This window comes from Fundulus heteroclitus, chromosome 14 (assembly GCF_011125445.2).
Source record: "Fundulus heteroclitus isolate FHET01 chromosome 14, MU-UCD_Fhet_4.1, whole genome shotgun sequence".
NCBI lineage: Eukaryota > Metazoa > Chordata > Actinopteri > Cyprinodontiformes > Fundulidae > Fundulus > Fundulus heteroclitus.
The window spans coordinates 35,481,540-35,498,311 of NC_046374.1; the positions used below are offsets into that span (position 1 = coordinate 35,481,540).

Sequence of the window (16,772 nt, forward strand, 5' to 3'; positions counted from 1 at the left end):
CCTCCACCACCTACCCTTCTTCTCCCAGCATGGAAACAGAAATCAGCCTGAATCAGCCGGTCAGTAATTGGTCAGAACTGAATGAGTGAAAACTCTCGTTTCCATGCTTGAACGATGAATTAGAGCATCAAACATTTATAAATTAAAGGTTACACTGGTGAAGATGGTTCAGTTATAACATAGTTATTAAACAGAAAACTGTAACAATGTGATTTCAGGCTCTGAAAGTCAAATCTAAATGTTTTAAACGTGACTGAAGACTCTGAGATGAAGCAGAAATCTGTTCATGTATCAACAAATGCATCAGAAGCTCAGCAGCAGTTTACAGCCTGGAATCCCAGAGTCACAGGTTTGAATCCTGTGGTGCAGATGAACATTGACATCTAGTGGCCATGATATGGTACTGCAGAGGAAACAACCTGAACAGGGAGATGTCAGGAAATAAATAAATAATAATATAAAGTGCTTCCACAATATAAAAAACTGGAGAGCATTGAAGCACAAGCTGCAGGACAAAAAATTGAAAAAAACAAACAAACAGAACAGTAACCACCTTTAAAAAATAAAATGATTTTCTAAACTTTGGAGTTAGCAGTTCTCTGAGGTGAGGAGGAACATTTCCATGCCTGCATCGATGAATGAGGAGAGACATTTGATCCTGGTGGAGATGGGAAGCCATGTTTGTCACATTCTCATCAGAGTTTTGGACTTATTGAACGCTCTGAAGACTCTGAAGACTCCTGCTAGAGATGCAAGACTGGACCACAATGGTCGAGTCTGAGGAGACCAAGGCATCCATCAGTTTCCCTGGATCTGGTAGGATGTGAGCGTCCATAAAGAAAAATGAAAGCAGGTTGCAGCATCTGCTCTTCTTCAGCTACAAGCTAATCAAAAGTCAGCAGAAAACTGTGGAAAAACAAGGAAGCTGGTAGCAACTATCTATGGCAACTTGTAGCATATCAGGAAATGGAGACCAATATGTGGCAAAACATAGGAACTAATTCTTCCTGATTCTGTTTCTCTAATTTAGCAGATTTTGGCTGGATGTGTTGATGCACTTTGCAGCGTTGTAGAAGTCTAACCAACTAAAATTAGGAAGCTGCTTAAAAAATTACCTATTGAACATATCTCAGATTCCCATTGTTGGTCAACGATTACATCCATTCTTATAAAAGATAAAACCTTCTTCCAACTAACAATTTATTATAAAAAACAAATATCTTTACAGCACTATGAATAAAATCCAGTGTCATGATTATACTAGCAGGAAATAAATGTTGGACAAGCTTAACGTTTTCCCAGAAAGAAACAATTTATCAGTTTGTAGATGATAAAACATGGCTAATAAAATGATAAATGAGCTTACCATAGCCAGCACCAAGGCATCCACAGATCAAAATATTTATCCAGGAACCTGCACCTTCAACGACTATTTATGGTTTAAAAGTGCAGAAACAAACGTAACAGAGCAAAGTGATCAGTCACCTCATTAGTTTCCATTTAAACACAAACAGCCTCTTAAGAACGCTGATTATTAATAAAACCCAGGGTTCCATAAATGCTGCAGTTCCTGATCACAGAAACTGAACAAGTGAATCATCTAGACCACAGGAGAACGTCTGGTGGTGCCGTTCTCACAGAGGACCAGGTAACAGAGCTAAACATAGAAATTATCCATGTAAACAGTTTTAGTTTAGTTCTTGTCTAAATAATTATGGCTGCATTTATTAAATTAAAACGCATCATGACAATAAAAACACCTAGAAAACAGAGCAGTGGTGGTGTATTATAAAATACATCCTACAAATGACAAATATTTGGTACTGAATTAGAAAAATATAACAATAAGCCTTTTATTATTGAACTGATGTGGAACAGAAAAGGTGCAAAGTACAAAGAAAACAGGAAATTTTAATATTTCACAGTAACAGTGTAGCCATGTGTTTCTGATGCAGGAGCGCTGACTTAGCAGACAAAGACAGAGTTGTGTCAGACCAAAGCGTCTGCAGGCCTGATTATTACTGAGAAAAGCTCAAGAACAATCAGCTTTCTCTGTAACAGTAACAGAAACTGACAAACTTCCAACAGAAATATGAATAAGCCAACATCAATTAATATTTAACATGGTGTCAAAACAGCATTTTAAACAAGTAAGCATCTCTGCATTGATTTGATCATTTGGCATTATTCCCTTCATCAGGAAAAATGTCACATTTTCTGATATAAGTATGTTGCTCAATGAGTTTTAGGAATATGATGATTTATTATTATCATCACTTCATTATGTACATAAGTAGGTTCATATAAAAAGATTAATAGAAAAGTAGAGTTTAGCTAAAAAAAATATATACAAATGCTAAAAATAGTATGAGGTAGTGTATAGCTTCATTGTTCATCATTCATACTTGTATAATACACAGTGCTGCTTGAAAGTTTGTGAACTAGTTGAGTAGTTTAGATTTTTTCTTTTATTAAACCATTATTTTCTAATTTTCTCATTACCAGTTTGTGTTTTTTTTATATGAAATATAAAAAATATGAAATATTTGCTCGTTTCCAGGGAAATGTGTGAATTGCAAGCAGACTAAATGAAACATGGAATCAGAGCATCTGCAAAAGTAAATGAACCACAGCTGCACTTGTAAAGACAATCAGGTAAAAAAAAAACTCAGGTGAAACACATGAGTGCTCGAGTAATCAATTAAGCAGACCAATCAAACGAGACATCCTTGGGAAAAGTTTTGAGGTGCACTGGTTAAAAGGGAGAGAAACCAACCAAACCACTATGGTGTTATGGCATAAAGACCAGATCAACAATGCCAAGGGGAAAGGAGATATCTGAGGACATCAGGAAGAAGGTGGTGACAGCCCATCAGTCTGGGGAAAGCTAGAAGACCATCTCCAAAAGATTCCAGCTTCATCCATCCACTGTGAGACAAGTCATCTACAAATGGAGGACATTAGGCATCACCGCTACTCTGCCAGGAAGTGGACAGCCCTCAAAACTCACACAAAGAAACACCAGAAAAATAATAATGCCGGTAAAGGCCAACCCAGGCACCACCTCCAAAGAGTTGCAGACCTCTCCGTCGGCATCTGGGATAAATGTAGATGCGTTAACAATCAAGTAAAATATCAATAGACATGGCATTCATGGGAGAGTTGCTAAAAGGAAGCCTCTGCTCTCAAGAAAGAACAAATTTGCCCGTTTAAACTTTGCCAGAGAGCACTTGGACAAACAAAAGTTTTTCTGGAAGTCCATAGTCTGGACAGATGAGTCAAAAATGTAATTATTTAGCCATAATCACAGCTGCCATGTTTGGAGAAAAGTCATCACTGCATTTAAAGAGAAAAACCTTCTCCCAACAGTGAAGCATGGTGGTGGAAATGTGAAAGTCTGGACCTGCTTTTCTGTCTATAATACAGGGAACCATCAATTCCCAGGACTAGCAACACATTCTTGACCAGAATCTCCTGCCATCAGCTGTGACAAAAATGGATTATGCAACAAGACAACGACCCAAAGCATACCAGCAAAAGTACCAAAGAATGGTTTAAGAGAAAGGAGATTCACACTCTGCATTGGCTCAGTCAAAGTCCGGATCTCGATCCCATAGAAATGCTGTGGCAAGATCTGAAACGGGCAGTACATGCCAGATGTCCCTCCAGCCTCACTCAACTGGCAGAGTTCTGCAAGGAGGAGTGGACAAAAATCCCAAAAAGCAGATGTGAGACACTCGTTTGTGGTTACAGAAGACGTTTAGTTGAAGTAATGGCTGCAAAAGGAGATGACACAAGGTATTAACTGACAGAGTTCACATACTTTTGCACTTTTGACAGATAAAATACTTTTGTTGAGTAAATAATGAAAACGTGTACATTTTTTTCTTTGTTTCCCTTATTTGGAAGGTCTGCCTTACAATTAGAAATTTCACATGATTGTTATAATGTTTCTTTAGAAAACAATGACCATGTTCGGGTGGTTCACAAACTTTCAAGCAGCACTGCATGTGTTAATGTGACAGAGACTGCAGAGAGATATTGATATTTTCAGCTATTAATTGGTATAATTCATATTTTCCTTTGGCACTGATACTTCTAAAAAAAACATATGCAGAGGTCTTTTGTTTAGAAGTGTGATGTCTTCTGAGGTAGAAATGTATAAATATTGCAATTAGCCCGTCTACTTCCTGGAGATAAATCCACAACCTCTGATTGTGTGTTGGTCTGAAGGTTGATGTAGACCTGTAGAGTCTGGCAGCGACCAGAAGGGGGCGCTCCAGCAGAACAACAACGGAGTCCAGAGTCAAACAAGCAGCAGGTCTTCTGCTCCTTTAGGTTAAAATCCTCCAACATTTGCTGAGGAGACCGACTGCAGAGCTGATGAGAGAAATAAAGGTGCAGAGAAATCATGAGTCTTTCTGGACCCACATAGGAGAACAATTTAAATATAAATGTCTAATTTACTTTAAACATAAAAGCTGAGGAGGAAAAAGAATGAAAATAAAACGATTGAAGCAGTTCAGCTTCAAACCCTCTGAAGTGAACCACCAGACTACGTCATCCTACGACCGCTCCAGCTGACCAGTCAGACTCACCTGATCTCATCCATACTCCTCTGACTGAAGGCTCAGCTCTTCTTCAGGGTTTCCTTGATGCTGCAGTTGCTGGTTTGAATCCGAGCCCTCAGAAAGCTGCAGGAGAGAAGACCTCGAGGAGCTCCCATCTACATGAACACTGATCTGCTCTTGAGCAAGGCATCCACACTCTAAGGCAGAGGCTTGTCTCAGCAGTTTCTCTTCAAATCTGTAAAATAAAGCAGATTTATCATTTAATAAATGTTCTGATGGAGGAAGAAGCGCTGCCATGTTTGAATGATTTCTGACTTACTTCTTGTTCGTTTTAAGTTTGAAGATGAAAATTGAACTCAGAGAAATGATGAAGGAAATAACAGCAAAACACAAAGGCAGCCTGGACCGGGGTCCTGAAATAAGAAGAGATCAGAATATACAGTAAAAAGTTAAATTTAGGATATAATCAGAAGCTGAAACATCTGTTTTGACCCGCTGACTCACCGGTACTGATGGTCTCATCCTGTGGGGCTGGAGTGATGAGGTTCATGGGAACAACCGGTTCTGTTGTCATCATCTTGGCTGACTTTGGGTCTGAAACAGCAACAGGATTGATGAGAGTCTACAGAGAAGATTCTGATGTTTTTTTATCAGACATCCAAGGTCTGGATGAAGCTGTTCTGCTGGTTGCTTAGTAACAGTTTAACATTAGCTAAACAGCCCAAAATGTTGAATGTCTGAAGGAGAGTGAGCCATGGTCATGGATAATGAAGGGTTGTACTGACGTTCACTACAAGAGCTTATTTTATCTGGAAAGGACATTATCTCACTTATACTACAAAAAGCGACTGAGGGAACTATTTAATATCTCTTGTGACGTGTTGCCAAGGTAGCCAGCATCAAGTGTCTTGCAGTTACCAACTAACGTTTGAGCCAGTGCAATAATTCAGAACAATCAAGATATTTTACCAGAACTTTTTCTAAATGTCCTAACACGTTTCAAAAGGTGTGTAGTCGCGTTATTTGACTGTTTTAAAATGTATAGGTCCATAGCTCACTCTGGTTACATACAAAGTTTTTATGAAAGATTATCATGTCCTGCTGCCGTTTTATTTATTTACACACACACACACACACACACACACACACACACACACACACGACAATATGATTCCAAGAGGGAAAAGCCTGGAATGTCTCTGGGAATCGTTGGTGTTCCCTGAAGTGGACGGTAAACCTGCCGAGGCTCACATGTGAGCCTCTGATATGAGGCTCTTACAGTTGCTGTAGATTTATTTAATTAATTGATAACATTGGTCTTCGATCTCACTGAGCGGCAGGTGCACTGCGAGACATTACAGAGGGTCAGGCTAGGCCCGGCCTTATTTAATACTGTTTTATTAATTAAGCAGACTGACTGTCATGGTTTAGTTTTGATTCGGCTTTTGTTTACCATTAGTTTTCAGTTTTTCCACTTTGTTTAAGTTTTAGTTATGATTTGACTTTATTGTTTTTAGTTTCCCCTTCCCCTCACTTAAGCTTTCCCTTCACTCCCTTTGCAGTCAGTCACACCTGTTGGTAATTATTCAGTCAGATGCATTTTACCTGGTAGTCTCCCTATTTAAGCCTCACTCTAGTGCCGGTCCGTCTTCTGTTATCACCCACTCCATGCCAGTCCTCGTCTTTGCCTTGGAAGATCTGTTTCTGTTTTCTCGTTAAAGGTTAGTCCTGCCTATCGCTTTGAAAGACTTTGTACCCTGCTGTTGTTACTGGAGCAGCTCTGCTCGGTGCCCTGGTGTCTCCAGTGATCTGCTAACCAAGCAGCACTTCGCTTTCCTAGCCACCCAGCTTCAATGGACTCTCTCTCCGGGCCGTCAGCTCCTGCCATCACCTGCACCTCTGAGCCTCTGTATTCCTGCACCTCTGGTTTTATCATCTACCACCCATCATCTTCCCTCCAATAAACCTCTCAAACTTTTGTCCGTGTGTGTGTTCTGAGTTCATCGATAAACAAATCCTGACAGTACGGACCGGCCACAGGATGAACTCAGACACCACATGGGACTTACCTGCAGGGGCTGACACCCCACAGATCCTCGCATATCTGGACATGTGCGAACGTCTAAAAAGAGAGAGGTATGCCAAGATGGCTTCTGCCCGGGACCCTGCGCCACCGATCAGGTCCGACCCCACTCCCCAGGTGGGTTACGTGGGCGTGGTTACGGCTACTCCGGAGCACGGGAAGAGAAGCCGCTCAGCCTCTCGGTCATCACCTCTTTGACTCGCAGCTGGCCCCCCGAGTGAAGCTCATCGTTCCACCTAGCAGAGCCCCACGCGTCAAGGAGGACCAGCTGTGGGAGTTTTTCTATGGTGACCGAGACGACCTTCTCCCCCGTGGACCTGCTGTTACCCCTCAAAGAGACTCTGTTTCCCCGTCTGGCTCCTCCCGACGCAAGCTCCGGGCATTCGGGCGCGCTGGGGCCTCAGAAGATCCGCCCCCCACCTCTGATCCCTCCGAAGCCAGTAGCCCGGCGCCGCCCTCCAAAGCCTGTAGTCCGTCATTGCCCGAAGTCGCCGAGGGGATTGTTCTGCCTCCATCTATGTTCCCCGAGGTGCTCCAGGAGGACCTGCCTCCGCCCAAGCCTCACAAGGCGGTCCAGGAGGACCTGCCTCTGCCCAAGCTTCGTGAGGGGATCCAGGAGGATGTGCCTCTAGCCTCGGTTTCCACCGAGACCCGTAGCCTGGCACCGCTTCCGACTGATCTGTTTGGCCGGAGCCGCAGACTGCGGACTCCGAGCCGCTCGACTCTGCCTCGTCGGGGCCGTCCACCACGGTGCCCGCCTCTGACTTTTCTGTTCGGCCGGACCCACCGACTGCGGCATCTGGGCCATCTGATTCTGCCTCGTCAGGGCCGACCTCCTAGAGACTTTAGTCGAGCGATGTTGCTCCGCCGCCTGCCTCGTCCAGGACGACCTCCACGAGGACTCCTTTTTTTGGCTTAGCAGCCATCTTGCCTGGGCCCTTAAGGCCAGTGCCTTCAATTTATTTTGTTAAAGCTCGGCCTTAGTTATGAGTTATTTAGAATTCCTCAGTTTAGAATTATTTGAGGGGTTCTTTGTTTTCTTAGAGGTCTTAGTCCCTGTTTTGCTTTGTGTTCCCTGCTCTGTTTTAGGATTCTAGATTTTGCCTTAGTCTTCTAGCTTTGCTTTGCCGTCTTATTTTAGCTTTAGTTCTCTGGTTGTCACGTTAGTGTACTTGTTCAAGTCCTAGTTTTTCTTGTTCTGCATTTATTTCTAGTTTAGCTTTAGTATCATATTCTGCTTTAGTGTTATTTTGATTTAGTAGTTGTTTTCTTTAGTTTCTTTCGTGTTGTTATCCGGGTCATTCCATGAAAACTGTCAAGTTTGGGTCCATAACATTCAAAGAGGAATAGGAGACATAATAAAACTGTCAGTAATACTTTAAGTGTCTGAAGGCATTAATTCAAGTTTAGTTGCTAGCATGAGGTAAAGTTAAATTAAATAATAAATATACATTTTGCACATTTATAACTTTTTGTGTTAAACTGCAATAATTTTCTCATGTCCGCTCTAACCATTTTTCTCATTCATGTAATGTAAAACTTAAAATATATCAAATAAATCAAACATTTATTGTTGTTATGGTTAGACATACTTTCCACTTATTAGGAAATGTGTTAATTATATTAAAAAGGCATATTTTTTTATTAAAATAGCATGATTTCTCTGTGTCCATCAGTTTCATATTCCACCCCGTCACACCAATATAATTCTGCGCCAAAATGAAATACACTTCCTGGAAGTGACTTTACTAACAGGAAGTGACATCATTCAAGAGTTTGAAGAAGAGAAGTCCAAAAAATAGTGAGTTCTGATTTTTCTTTACGACCATTTTTGGTACATTTTTCCTTCAAAATCCTTTCGTTAAGCATAGCATATCCACCCCGTCACACACAAAAAGTGGGGGAAACTATTTGGTAATCAAATTTTAAAATCATATTTGTGTTAATAACTCATTTTTAATTGTACTTCCACGCTAATTGCAGTGTTACCATTTAACATATCCAGAAATCCAGCCATATGGCTTTAGATTTTCCACCCCGTCACATTCCACCCCGTCACACTAAAGCCTGTGACGGGGTGGAATCATTGTGATGGGTGGCACTGTTCTTCATATTGAATTAGTATAAAATATATCAATCTCTTTCACACTTCCCTCCCCCAGCATCAAATTAAACACATGTATTTTGAGGAGCAGTTCTTAAAATAAAACAGTGGTTATTTATGTCAGTGTCTGCCATTAATTGTGGCCTGAATCAAATTTGAGCAACTATGAAACTGAAATTGTGCAGTTCTTAAATTTGTCCATTCCACCCCGTCACAGTGTTCCTCTCCGTCACACTATATTCCACCCCGTCACAGTGTGATTTTTTTATTTTTTTAAAGACAAAGGGAAATATAGTGGTCAAAGCAATTATACACATAGTTTATATTTGCAATAATGTACATAATTTTTTTGTAGAATTTGATATCAGACTGTACATTTTACCAAAGAATGTATGAACACTTGCATATTAAATGTATTTATTGATGTACATAAAACAAAAATATAAAAAAACACATTTTAATCTAACTATTGGTATTTTTGAACAAAAAGACACTTTCTGAAGTGAATAACATTTTGTTTGTCTTATTTTTATCTAAAATTACTGTAGAATTTGTTAACCTTTGTCCTGTGACGGGGTGGAAAAATAAACTCTGATCTCTGGATATAATGTGCTAAAATACTTTAAGAAAATGGTGTCTGAGCTTGAAAAATATGTTTTATTGCAAGTGTTACATGTTCTATAGGCTATGAAACAACAACAAAAAAAAGTTGTGATCAAAAAACTCAAAATTCAAAGGTCCAATCTTGACACTTTCCATGGAATGACCCATCCCTGCTCTAGTTTTCTAGTTTTGTCTTTATTTTCTAGTTCTTGGTTTGATTCTTTATTTTGTTGTGCGCTTTATGAGTCCCTGCGCTCTCCCAGAGCTCCTTAGGTTTTAGCGCTCCTTAAGGTCCTAGCGCTCACTTAGGTTCTTGTCCCTGGTTTTGAGCTGTTACGCTTCCATACTTTGTCTGGTTTGAACCTCCTAGTTTTTGTTTTGGCCCTCGAATTCTTCCTGGAGAATTCCCCGGCGTGAGATGACACCCTTCGTTCCCCAGTGTTTTGGGATTTTTCGGCATGTTAGAACGTCTTCTGTCTTAGGCTTCTTGGTTCCCCGGCGTGTTAAGACGCCCTCTGTTCTTTTTCCCTGGCGTTTTAGACGTTCCTGCTTCCCTTGCGCCACGGCGTTTCCCTCACGCCCCGGTGGGTTTTCCCTCTGGCGTTGTCGTGCGCCTGTTCCTTCCCTCTGGCGTTGTCGTGCGCCTGTTCCTTCCCTCTGGCGTTGTCGTGCGCCTGTTCCTTCCCTCTGGCGTTGTCGTGCGCCTGTTCCTTCCCTCTGGCGTTGTCGTGCGCCTGTTCCTTCCCTCTGGCGTTGTCGTGCGCCTGTTCCTTCCCTCTGGCGTTGTCGTGCGCCTGTTCCTTCCCTCTGGCGTTGTCGTGCGCCTGTTCCTTCCCTCTGGCGTTGTCGTGCGCCTGTTCCTTCCCTCTGGCGTTGTCGTGCGCCTGTTCCTTCCCTCTGGCGTTGTCGAGCGCCTGTTCCTTCCCTCTGGCGTTGTCGAGCGCCTGTTCCTTCCCTCTGGCGTTGTCGAGCGCCTGTTCCTTCCCTCTGGCGTTGTCGAGCGCCTGTTCCTTCCCTCTGGCGTTGTCGAGCGCCTGTTCCTTCCCTCTGGCGTTGTCGAGCGCCTGTTCCTTCCCTCTGGCGTTAGAGCGCCTGTTCCTTCCCTCTGGCGTTAGAGCGCCTGTTCCTTCCCTCTGGCGTTAGAGCGCCTGTTCCTTCCCTCTGGCATTGTCGTGCGCCTGTTCCTTCCCTCTGGCATTGTCGTGCGCCTGTTCCTTCCCTCTGGCATTGTCGTGCGCCTGTTCCTTCCCTCAGGCATTGTCGTGCGCCTGTTCCTTCCCTCTGGCATTGTCGTGCGCCTGTTCCTTCCCTCTGGCATTGTCGTGCGCCTGTTCCTTCCCTCTGGCATTGTCGTGCGCCTGTTCCTTCCCTCTGGCATTGTCGTGCGCCTGTTCCTTCCCTCTGGCATTGTCGTGCGCCTGTTCCTTCCCTCTGGCATTGTCGTGCGCCTGTTCCTTCCCTCTGGCATTGTCGTGCGCCTGTTCCTTCCCTCTGGCATTGTCGTGCGCCTGTTCCTTCCCTCTGGCGTTGTCGTGCGCCTGTTCCTTCCCTCTGGCGTTGTCGTGCGCCTGTTCCTTCCCTCTGGCGTTGTCGAGCGCCTGTTCCTTCCCTCTGGCGTTGTCGAGCGCCTGTTCCTTCCCTCTGGCGTTGTCGAGCGCCTGTTCCTTCCCTCTGGCGTTGTCGTGCGCCTGTTCCTTCCCTCTGGCGTTGTCGTGCGCCTGTTCCTTCCCTCTGGCGTTGTCGTGCGCCTGTTCCTTCCCTCTGGCGTTGTCGTGCGCCTGTTCCTTCCCTCTGGCGTTGTCGTGCGCCTGTTCCTTCCCTCTGGCGTTGTCGTGCGCCTGTTCCTTCCCTCTGGCGTTGTCGTGCGCCTGTTCCTTCCCTCTGGCGTTGTCGTGCGCCTGTTCCTTCTCTCTGGCGTTAGAGCGCCTGTTCCTTCCCTCTGGCGTTAGAGCGCCTGTTCCTTCCCTCTGGCGTTAGAGCGCCTGTTCCTTCCCTCTGGCGTTAGTACGTCTGGACTTGCCCGTTAGCCTTGTGGTGATGTTCGCCAGTCTTGCCCGTTTTGCCTTGTGTCAGCATCTGTTAGACGCTCTTTGTTTTGCCTACCAGCATCTGTTAGACGCTCTTTGTTTTGCCTACCAGGGGTTGTTAGAAACCCCTTTAGTCCGCTTTCGTTTTTCCTCTTTGTTTTGGATCGCCCTGATTGGGTAGTTTTTTGTTTGATTTTAGCCCACCATCCGTACCACCCTCCACCCACCCTGGTTTGATCAGTTTTGTTTGACTCTCCGGGCTGTCAGCTCCTGCCATCACCTGCACCTCTGAGCCTCTGTATTCCTGCACCTCTGGTTTAATCATCTACCACCCATCATCTTCCCTCCAATAAACCTCTCAAATGTTTGTCATTGTGTGTGTTCTGAGTTCATCAATAAACAAATCCTGACACTGACATTATGATAGTTCTGTGATACTGTCGCTAGATGGCGCCACATTTGTGGTGTCCAGCCATCCATTTTCCTACACGCTTATCCCTCATGGGGTCACGAGGGGTGCTGATGCCTATCTCCAGCTATCAGCGGACAGGTCGCCAGTCTATCGCAGGGCCGTCTGTGGTGTAAATAACCTTATTTTATCATCATAAAATGACCTACTGAGTGAACTCACCAGTGACTGTGATGATGGTTCCGGCAGATCCAGATCCATCATCAGTCTTCACATCACAGTAATACTGTCCAGAGTCTTCAGTCCTCAGTCTGGACACATGGAGTCTTATTAGTCCTTCTCTGAGGACGTCTTTGTCACTCTGGACTCGTCCTGAAAACTGTTCATCCTGAGACTCTGACACCTCAACACCATCATGGACCTGATGGAAATGATACAGGACTAATTCTTTCCTAGGAGTTAATGAGCAGCAGTAGATAAATAGCTCTCTCCAGGGTTGATCAGGTGTGGTGGTGAAGGTCCACTCCAGAGTGATGCTGTGGTTCTCCTCTGCCTGATAGGAGCTCTGTGTCACATTCACTACAAATGTTGCTGCTGAGGAGACAGAGAGGGAAAGAGAGGAGCAGACACACTGATAACTGGAACATGGGAGTCTTTAAACTACATCTCTAGAGCTTTCTGTCCCATGATGCTCTCTGTGCTGTCAGAGCTCTGCTTGATGCTCTTCAAGTCAAACTGCTTGATCAGATACAGCTGGAGGATTGAAGTGTTCCCTTCACTGACAGACTTTTCACTGATTATTGATGGATTTAGACTGAACAAAGAGAAGATGGAAACTGACCACAGAGACATGAGTTGAGGATGATGAGCAGCAGGATCCTGCACATCATCTTCTCCCTGTGAGAGGAGACAGAGGAGGAGAGTCAGCAACACATCAGCTCCAGCATCAGCAGCAATTTTTCTGCACATCCAGACAATTCCCAACAGTTATTCCTGTTTTTAACCAGATATAAAACCAAACTGACAGACAGATGCAAAAGTTAAAACGGTTTTAAATATAAACAAGAATAAATAATTTTAATATTTGTCATTGCAACTTTTCTTTCATCCCCATTTTTCATTTTCAACTGAAAACATGTACGAAAGTTCAAGTTCATTTTCTCATCACATTCCAAACATTTTTCATAATCAGTTTAAACTGTAAACATTTATGGCTCCTACACCTTCCCATTAGTCTTCATGTTCTCTTCAGCTTCTTTTGTACCGTGTAGACTTTTCTCTCTATAGCTGGTCATTTGAGAGCATTAACATTTTCTTGTTCAAAGAAAAGGAAATGCACATTTGAATGTTTCTTCACTTATTCAGTCCTAGGAAACTTTCTGACTAACCTGTCTGCAGGATTTGATTTAACTTGACTTGTAGAAGATGACATGTATCATATGTTGGCGCTATATAAATAAATCTGAATTGAATATTCAGTATATAACAAGACTAGATGGCGCCTAAACAACTGCTTTTTTTTGTTAAGACTTTTGCTTAGTTATAATAGCATAATTGGGGGGTCGTGGCCGAGTGGTTAGAGCAGCGCGCTTGCAGTCAGAGAAGGATGCAAGTAGCCGGTTCGATCCCCAGTGCCGGCACTCTGGGTCCCTGAGCAAGACCCTCAACCCCAGAACGCTTCCTGGGCGCCACACATGGCAGCCCACTGCTCCCCAAGGGGATGGGTTAAAAGCAGAGAACAAATTTCATTGTAATGTTTCAATTACAATAAAAGATGATATTACTATTACTATAATTAGGGTTCCAGATTATAGTGCTATTTAACTAGTTTTACTTCTAAAATTAGGGTAAAGACAAATAAAACTGAGGAAAATTATCAGTCTTGGTGTCACCCATCTTACTCAAAGTACAGTATTGGATCCTCCATGCTGGTTGTGTATTAAGATTTACTGAACGTTTAATCATTATTGACAACTCACTGTTGTTAGGAAAATAATTAATAATTATAAAAACTATACATTTTTTAATAATTAATAAAAACAATAATAAGTTGTCTGAGAGGGGTAAGGAGAATCTGCTGTCTTCTACCACCCTTTGGCAATTCCTGTGCTAGAGGAAGCAAACAGGCGTCATTAAATTTGGGCGTTGGCTTGTCTAACAGGTGTGTGCGGACTGTGTGACGCAAGAAATGTGTGGGATGTTAAGATAAATTACATGAAATGGGCTACATAAAGTAACTATAGCCCAGCTGTACATTTGTTGAAATATTGAAGTCAATATTGTAAATGTCAGTTACACTTCTACTTCCAGTGTAGACGTAAATACAATACATTTATTTGGAGTCTCCTGAATTATTTTATGTTTTATGATACAGAGAGTTAGATTTAAAAAAACAAGGGTGGGGTTTATCTCTGTGCATTTCCATATCTTCAAAAGAAAATACAGGATAAATCTACAGAGAACAGACACAGTTTGAAAATATTTGGTTAAATAGGCATGTATTTACTGTCTCTGTTGTTTAGTTCAAATGCAAACCTTTTCAAAACATTCATCTAGTGTGCTTAGTGCTTATAACATTTGTATAAATGTAGCAAAACATGCTGCTTTTCTCTTAAGACAGACGAAACGCGTCCTGACGCTTAAGTCAAGCATAAAAGATAGGAGCATGCATATTGCGTAGGATCAAAAGTGTCCTCACCAAAGTTCCAATTAAACCTACGCCATTGCGTCCATGTGTGCTGCTGACACTCTGAAGTGGAATCAGAGACTGGAAACAGAGTTTTGTAGCAATATTGACAGCAACTTAGATAAGGGACCAAGTTGTGTGGGTCAGGTAGACATGTTGCTGGATCAAAGCTGTGATATAAGCTGTGCGTCCCGCGCATGATTAATGGTTATAGGCACATAATTTATTTGGCTGTCAGCGCATGGCGCACATGTTAGTTGCTCCTGCGTGGGTCAGGTGTCTTTGTGCGAACCCTCCGATAAACTCCTGCAGGCACCTCTGGGTGCAACAACAATCCTGACAGCGCGACCTACAGTTTGCTCTGAAAGGTTTTCTGCGTCGCCTACGAAACAAAAAGCCGCTGCTGGCATGAAAACAAAGTGTGGGGGCTCTGATCGTGTATTACTAAGTTTATTTTAAAAAAGGAGTAACGTAGTGCGCGGCTTCAGTTGCTTAGAATGATGGAACATTATATTATGCAAAATTTGCAAACTAAAGCATAATTAACTGTCACAAAGTGTATAATCTGGGTTCTAAAACCCAGTCAGCTTGGGTCAGACGTGACTATTTAGCGCCGTTTAAATTGTTTTAAAGTGCAGTTAACTGAATACGGACCTCACGCCTTTTGCAACACTTCTTTGTGCAGATCTCAGCTAAAAAGAAGGAAACCAGATTAGACCAACAACCATGCTACCGAGCAAGATCTTTTCCACGGAGCAATGTGTAGTCATAACTGACTAAGAGTAAACAGAAAAGCCAGGGTGTGCAGGAATTTACCCCATATATCAGTCTGGACATGCATTAACTCGGCTTTTTGAACATGGGACCCATATGTGGGAGCAGTTAGAGAGCTGCAGCCAGAGATCAGCCTGCCTGCATCGGCTCAGGCTGGATGAAAACGGCGCTGAATGTGCGGAGCGCAAATCAACAGCAAACATAAAACAAACTTCTCCATTAGAACTGTCTTATCTAATTCCTCTCTTTCCCCACCCCATTAAAAAATAAAATAATAATAATAAATGAAAGGGAACTTTTGCCCATGGCGTTTGACAGAATTCACAACAGTTGTGTATTGCTGTAAATAAAATAAAACAAACAAAAGACCAGCAAGGCTCACCTTTAACAGGCGTCCAGACCAACGGTCCACAACGCTGAATGGGTGAAGAGAATCTCTCAGAGACCTGCAGCTCTCACCATCTCAGCCTCTCTGCTCTGACTTCCTGAACACTGAATGAAGCGAAAGACGTGCTGCCGCATCTCCACCCCCTCTACGTAACAAAGTCCCTCCCATAGTAACGTACAACCTAACCACAACCCATTTAATGTGCAAGTACTTTCAAGAACATGTTTTTAATATTGTGTGTGGAAAAAAGGTTTTAGTTTAAATGTGACTATAAAGTTGAAAAGATACTTATCTACTGGATACGTTTATGTACAGTTGAAACCAGAGGTTTACTTTCTTTTTTTTCTCACTGTCAGAGATGAAATCTGAGTAACAATTTCCTATTTTATTGTCTGTTAGAATGAACAAATTTATGTCTATTTGCTAAATGTCGGTGGTCTTTGGTGCCAGCGGCACAAATTTCAAACGGACAAAGCCTGATCCCAGCTCCTCAGCTCAATGCGCTCCTGTCTGCCTATCAGCCTTCTCTTGGTGACGGTGTACAGATGAACTGTTGCACCCATGAAGCAGAATCACAAGACACCTCAGAGAGTCTCTCACAGAGTCTAAACTTAATGGCTTCTTCTCTCACCACAGCCTCTCTTCCAGGATAGTCCCACCCCTTGACCAGCTGTAGCTAAAGAGGTGATGATGATGATGATGATGATGATGATGATGCCCTAAAAGAGACCAACCTTAGACAGAACAACTAAACATGTAGTCTGTCTCTGTCACACCTTCTACTGCAACATGAACTCTTGTTTATTCAGTTACTTTACCCTAAAAGCGCTACACAAGTCCAGTCCATTTAAAACAGGAGTGCCCAAACTTTTCACCACATGGGACATAATTATACAGTTAAAAGCACTTTAGGGACAAAAAATGAATAAAAAACAAACAAACCATTGTTAGGCTGTAAAAATGTTTTACCTCCTCTACAAAATGTGATCATTTCCTTTGGTCTGGCAATACAAGAACAGCACTTGGGTCAGTATTTCATTGAAAAAACTTGCTATATTTAATAAGTTTTGATAAATACATTTAAAGCACATTTTATTGCACCATAGTTTGCATTTGAGTATAAATCA

The 16,772-nt window shown here is 42.7% G+C and overlaps 2 protein-coding genes across 2 annotated transcripts in view; both read right to left on the reverse strand.

Moving 5' to 3' along the window:
• LOC118565793 overlaps positions 1-15,737 on the reverse strand; it is a 48,900-nt gene extending 33,163 nt beyond the window's left edge. The window contains exon 1 of the mRNA XM_036146797.1: positions 15,640-15,737. The gene's annotated coding sequence lies outside the window, so the exon portion shown is untranslated. The remainder of the gene's footprint in view (positions 1-15,639) is intronic.
• Positions 1,976-16,772, reverse strand: part of LOC118565787 — a 31,134-nt gene continuing 16,337 nt past the window's right edge. The window contains exons 3-7 of the mRNA XM_036146786.1: positions 12,020-12,218; positions 5,076-5,165; positions 4,891-4,984; positions 4,599-4,806; positions 1,976-4,380 (exon numbers count right to left, since the gene is read on the reverse strand). Coding sequence (XP_036002679.1) covers positions 4,605-4,806; positions 4,891-4,984; positions 5,076-5,165; positions 12,020-12,218 — 585 coding nt within the window. The 3' untranslated portion in view covers positions 1,976-4,380; positions 4,599-4,604. The remainder of the gene's footprint in view (positions 4,381-4,598; positions 4,807-4,890; positions 4,985-5,075; positions 5,166-12,019; positions 12,219-16,772) is intronic.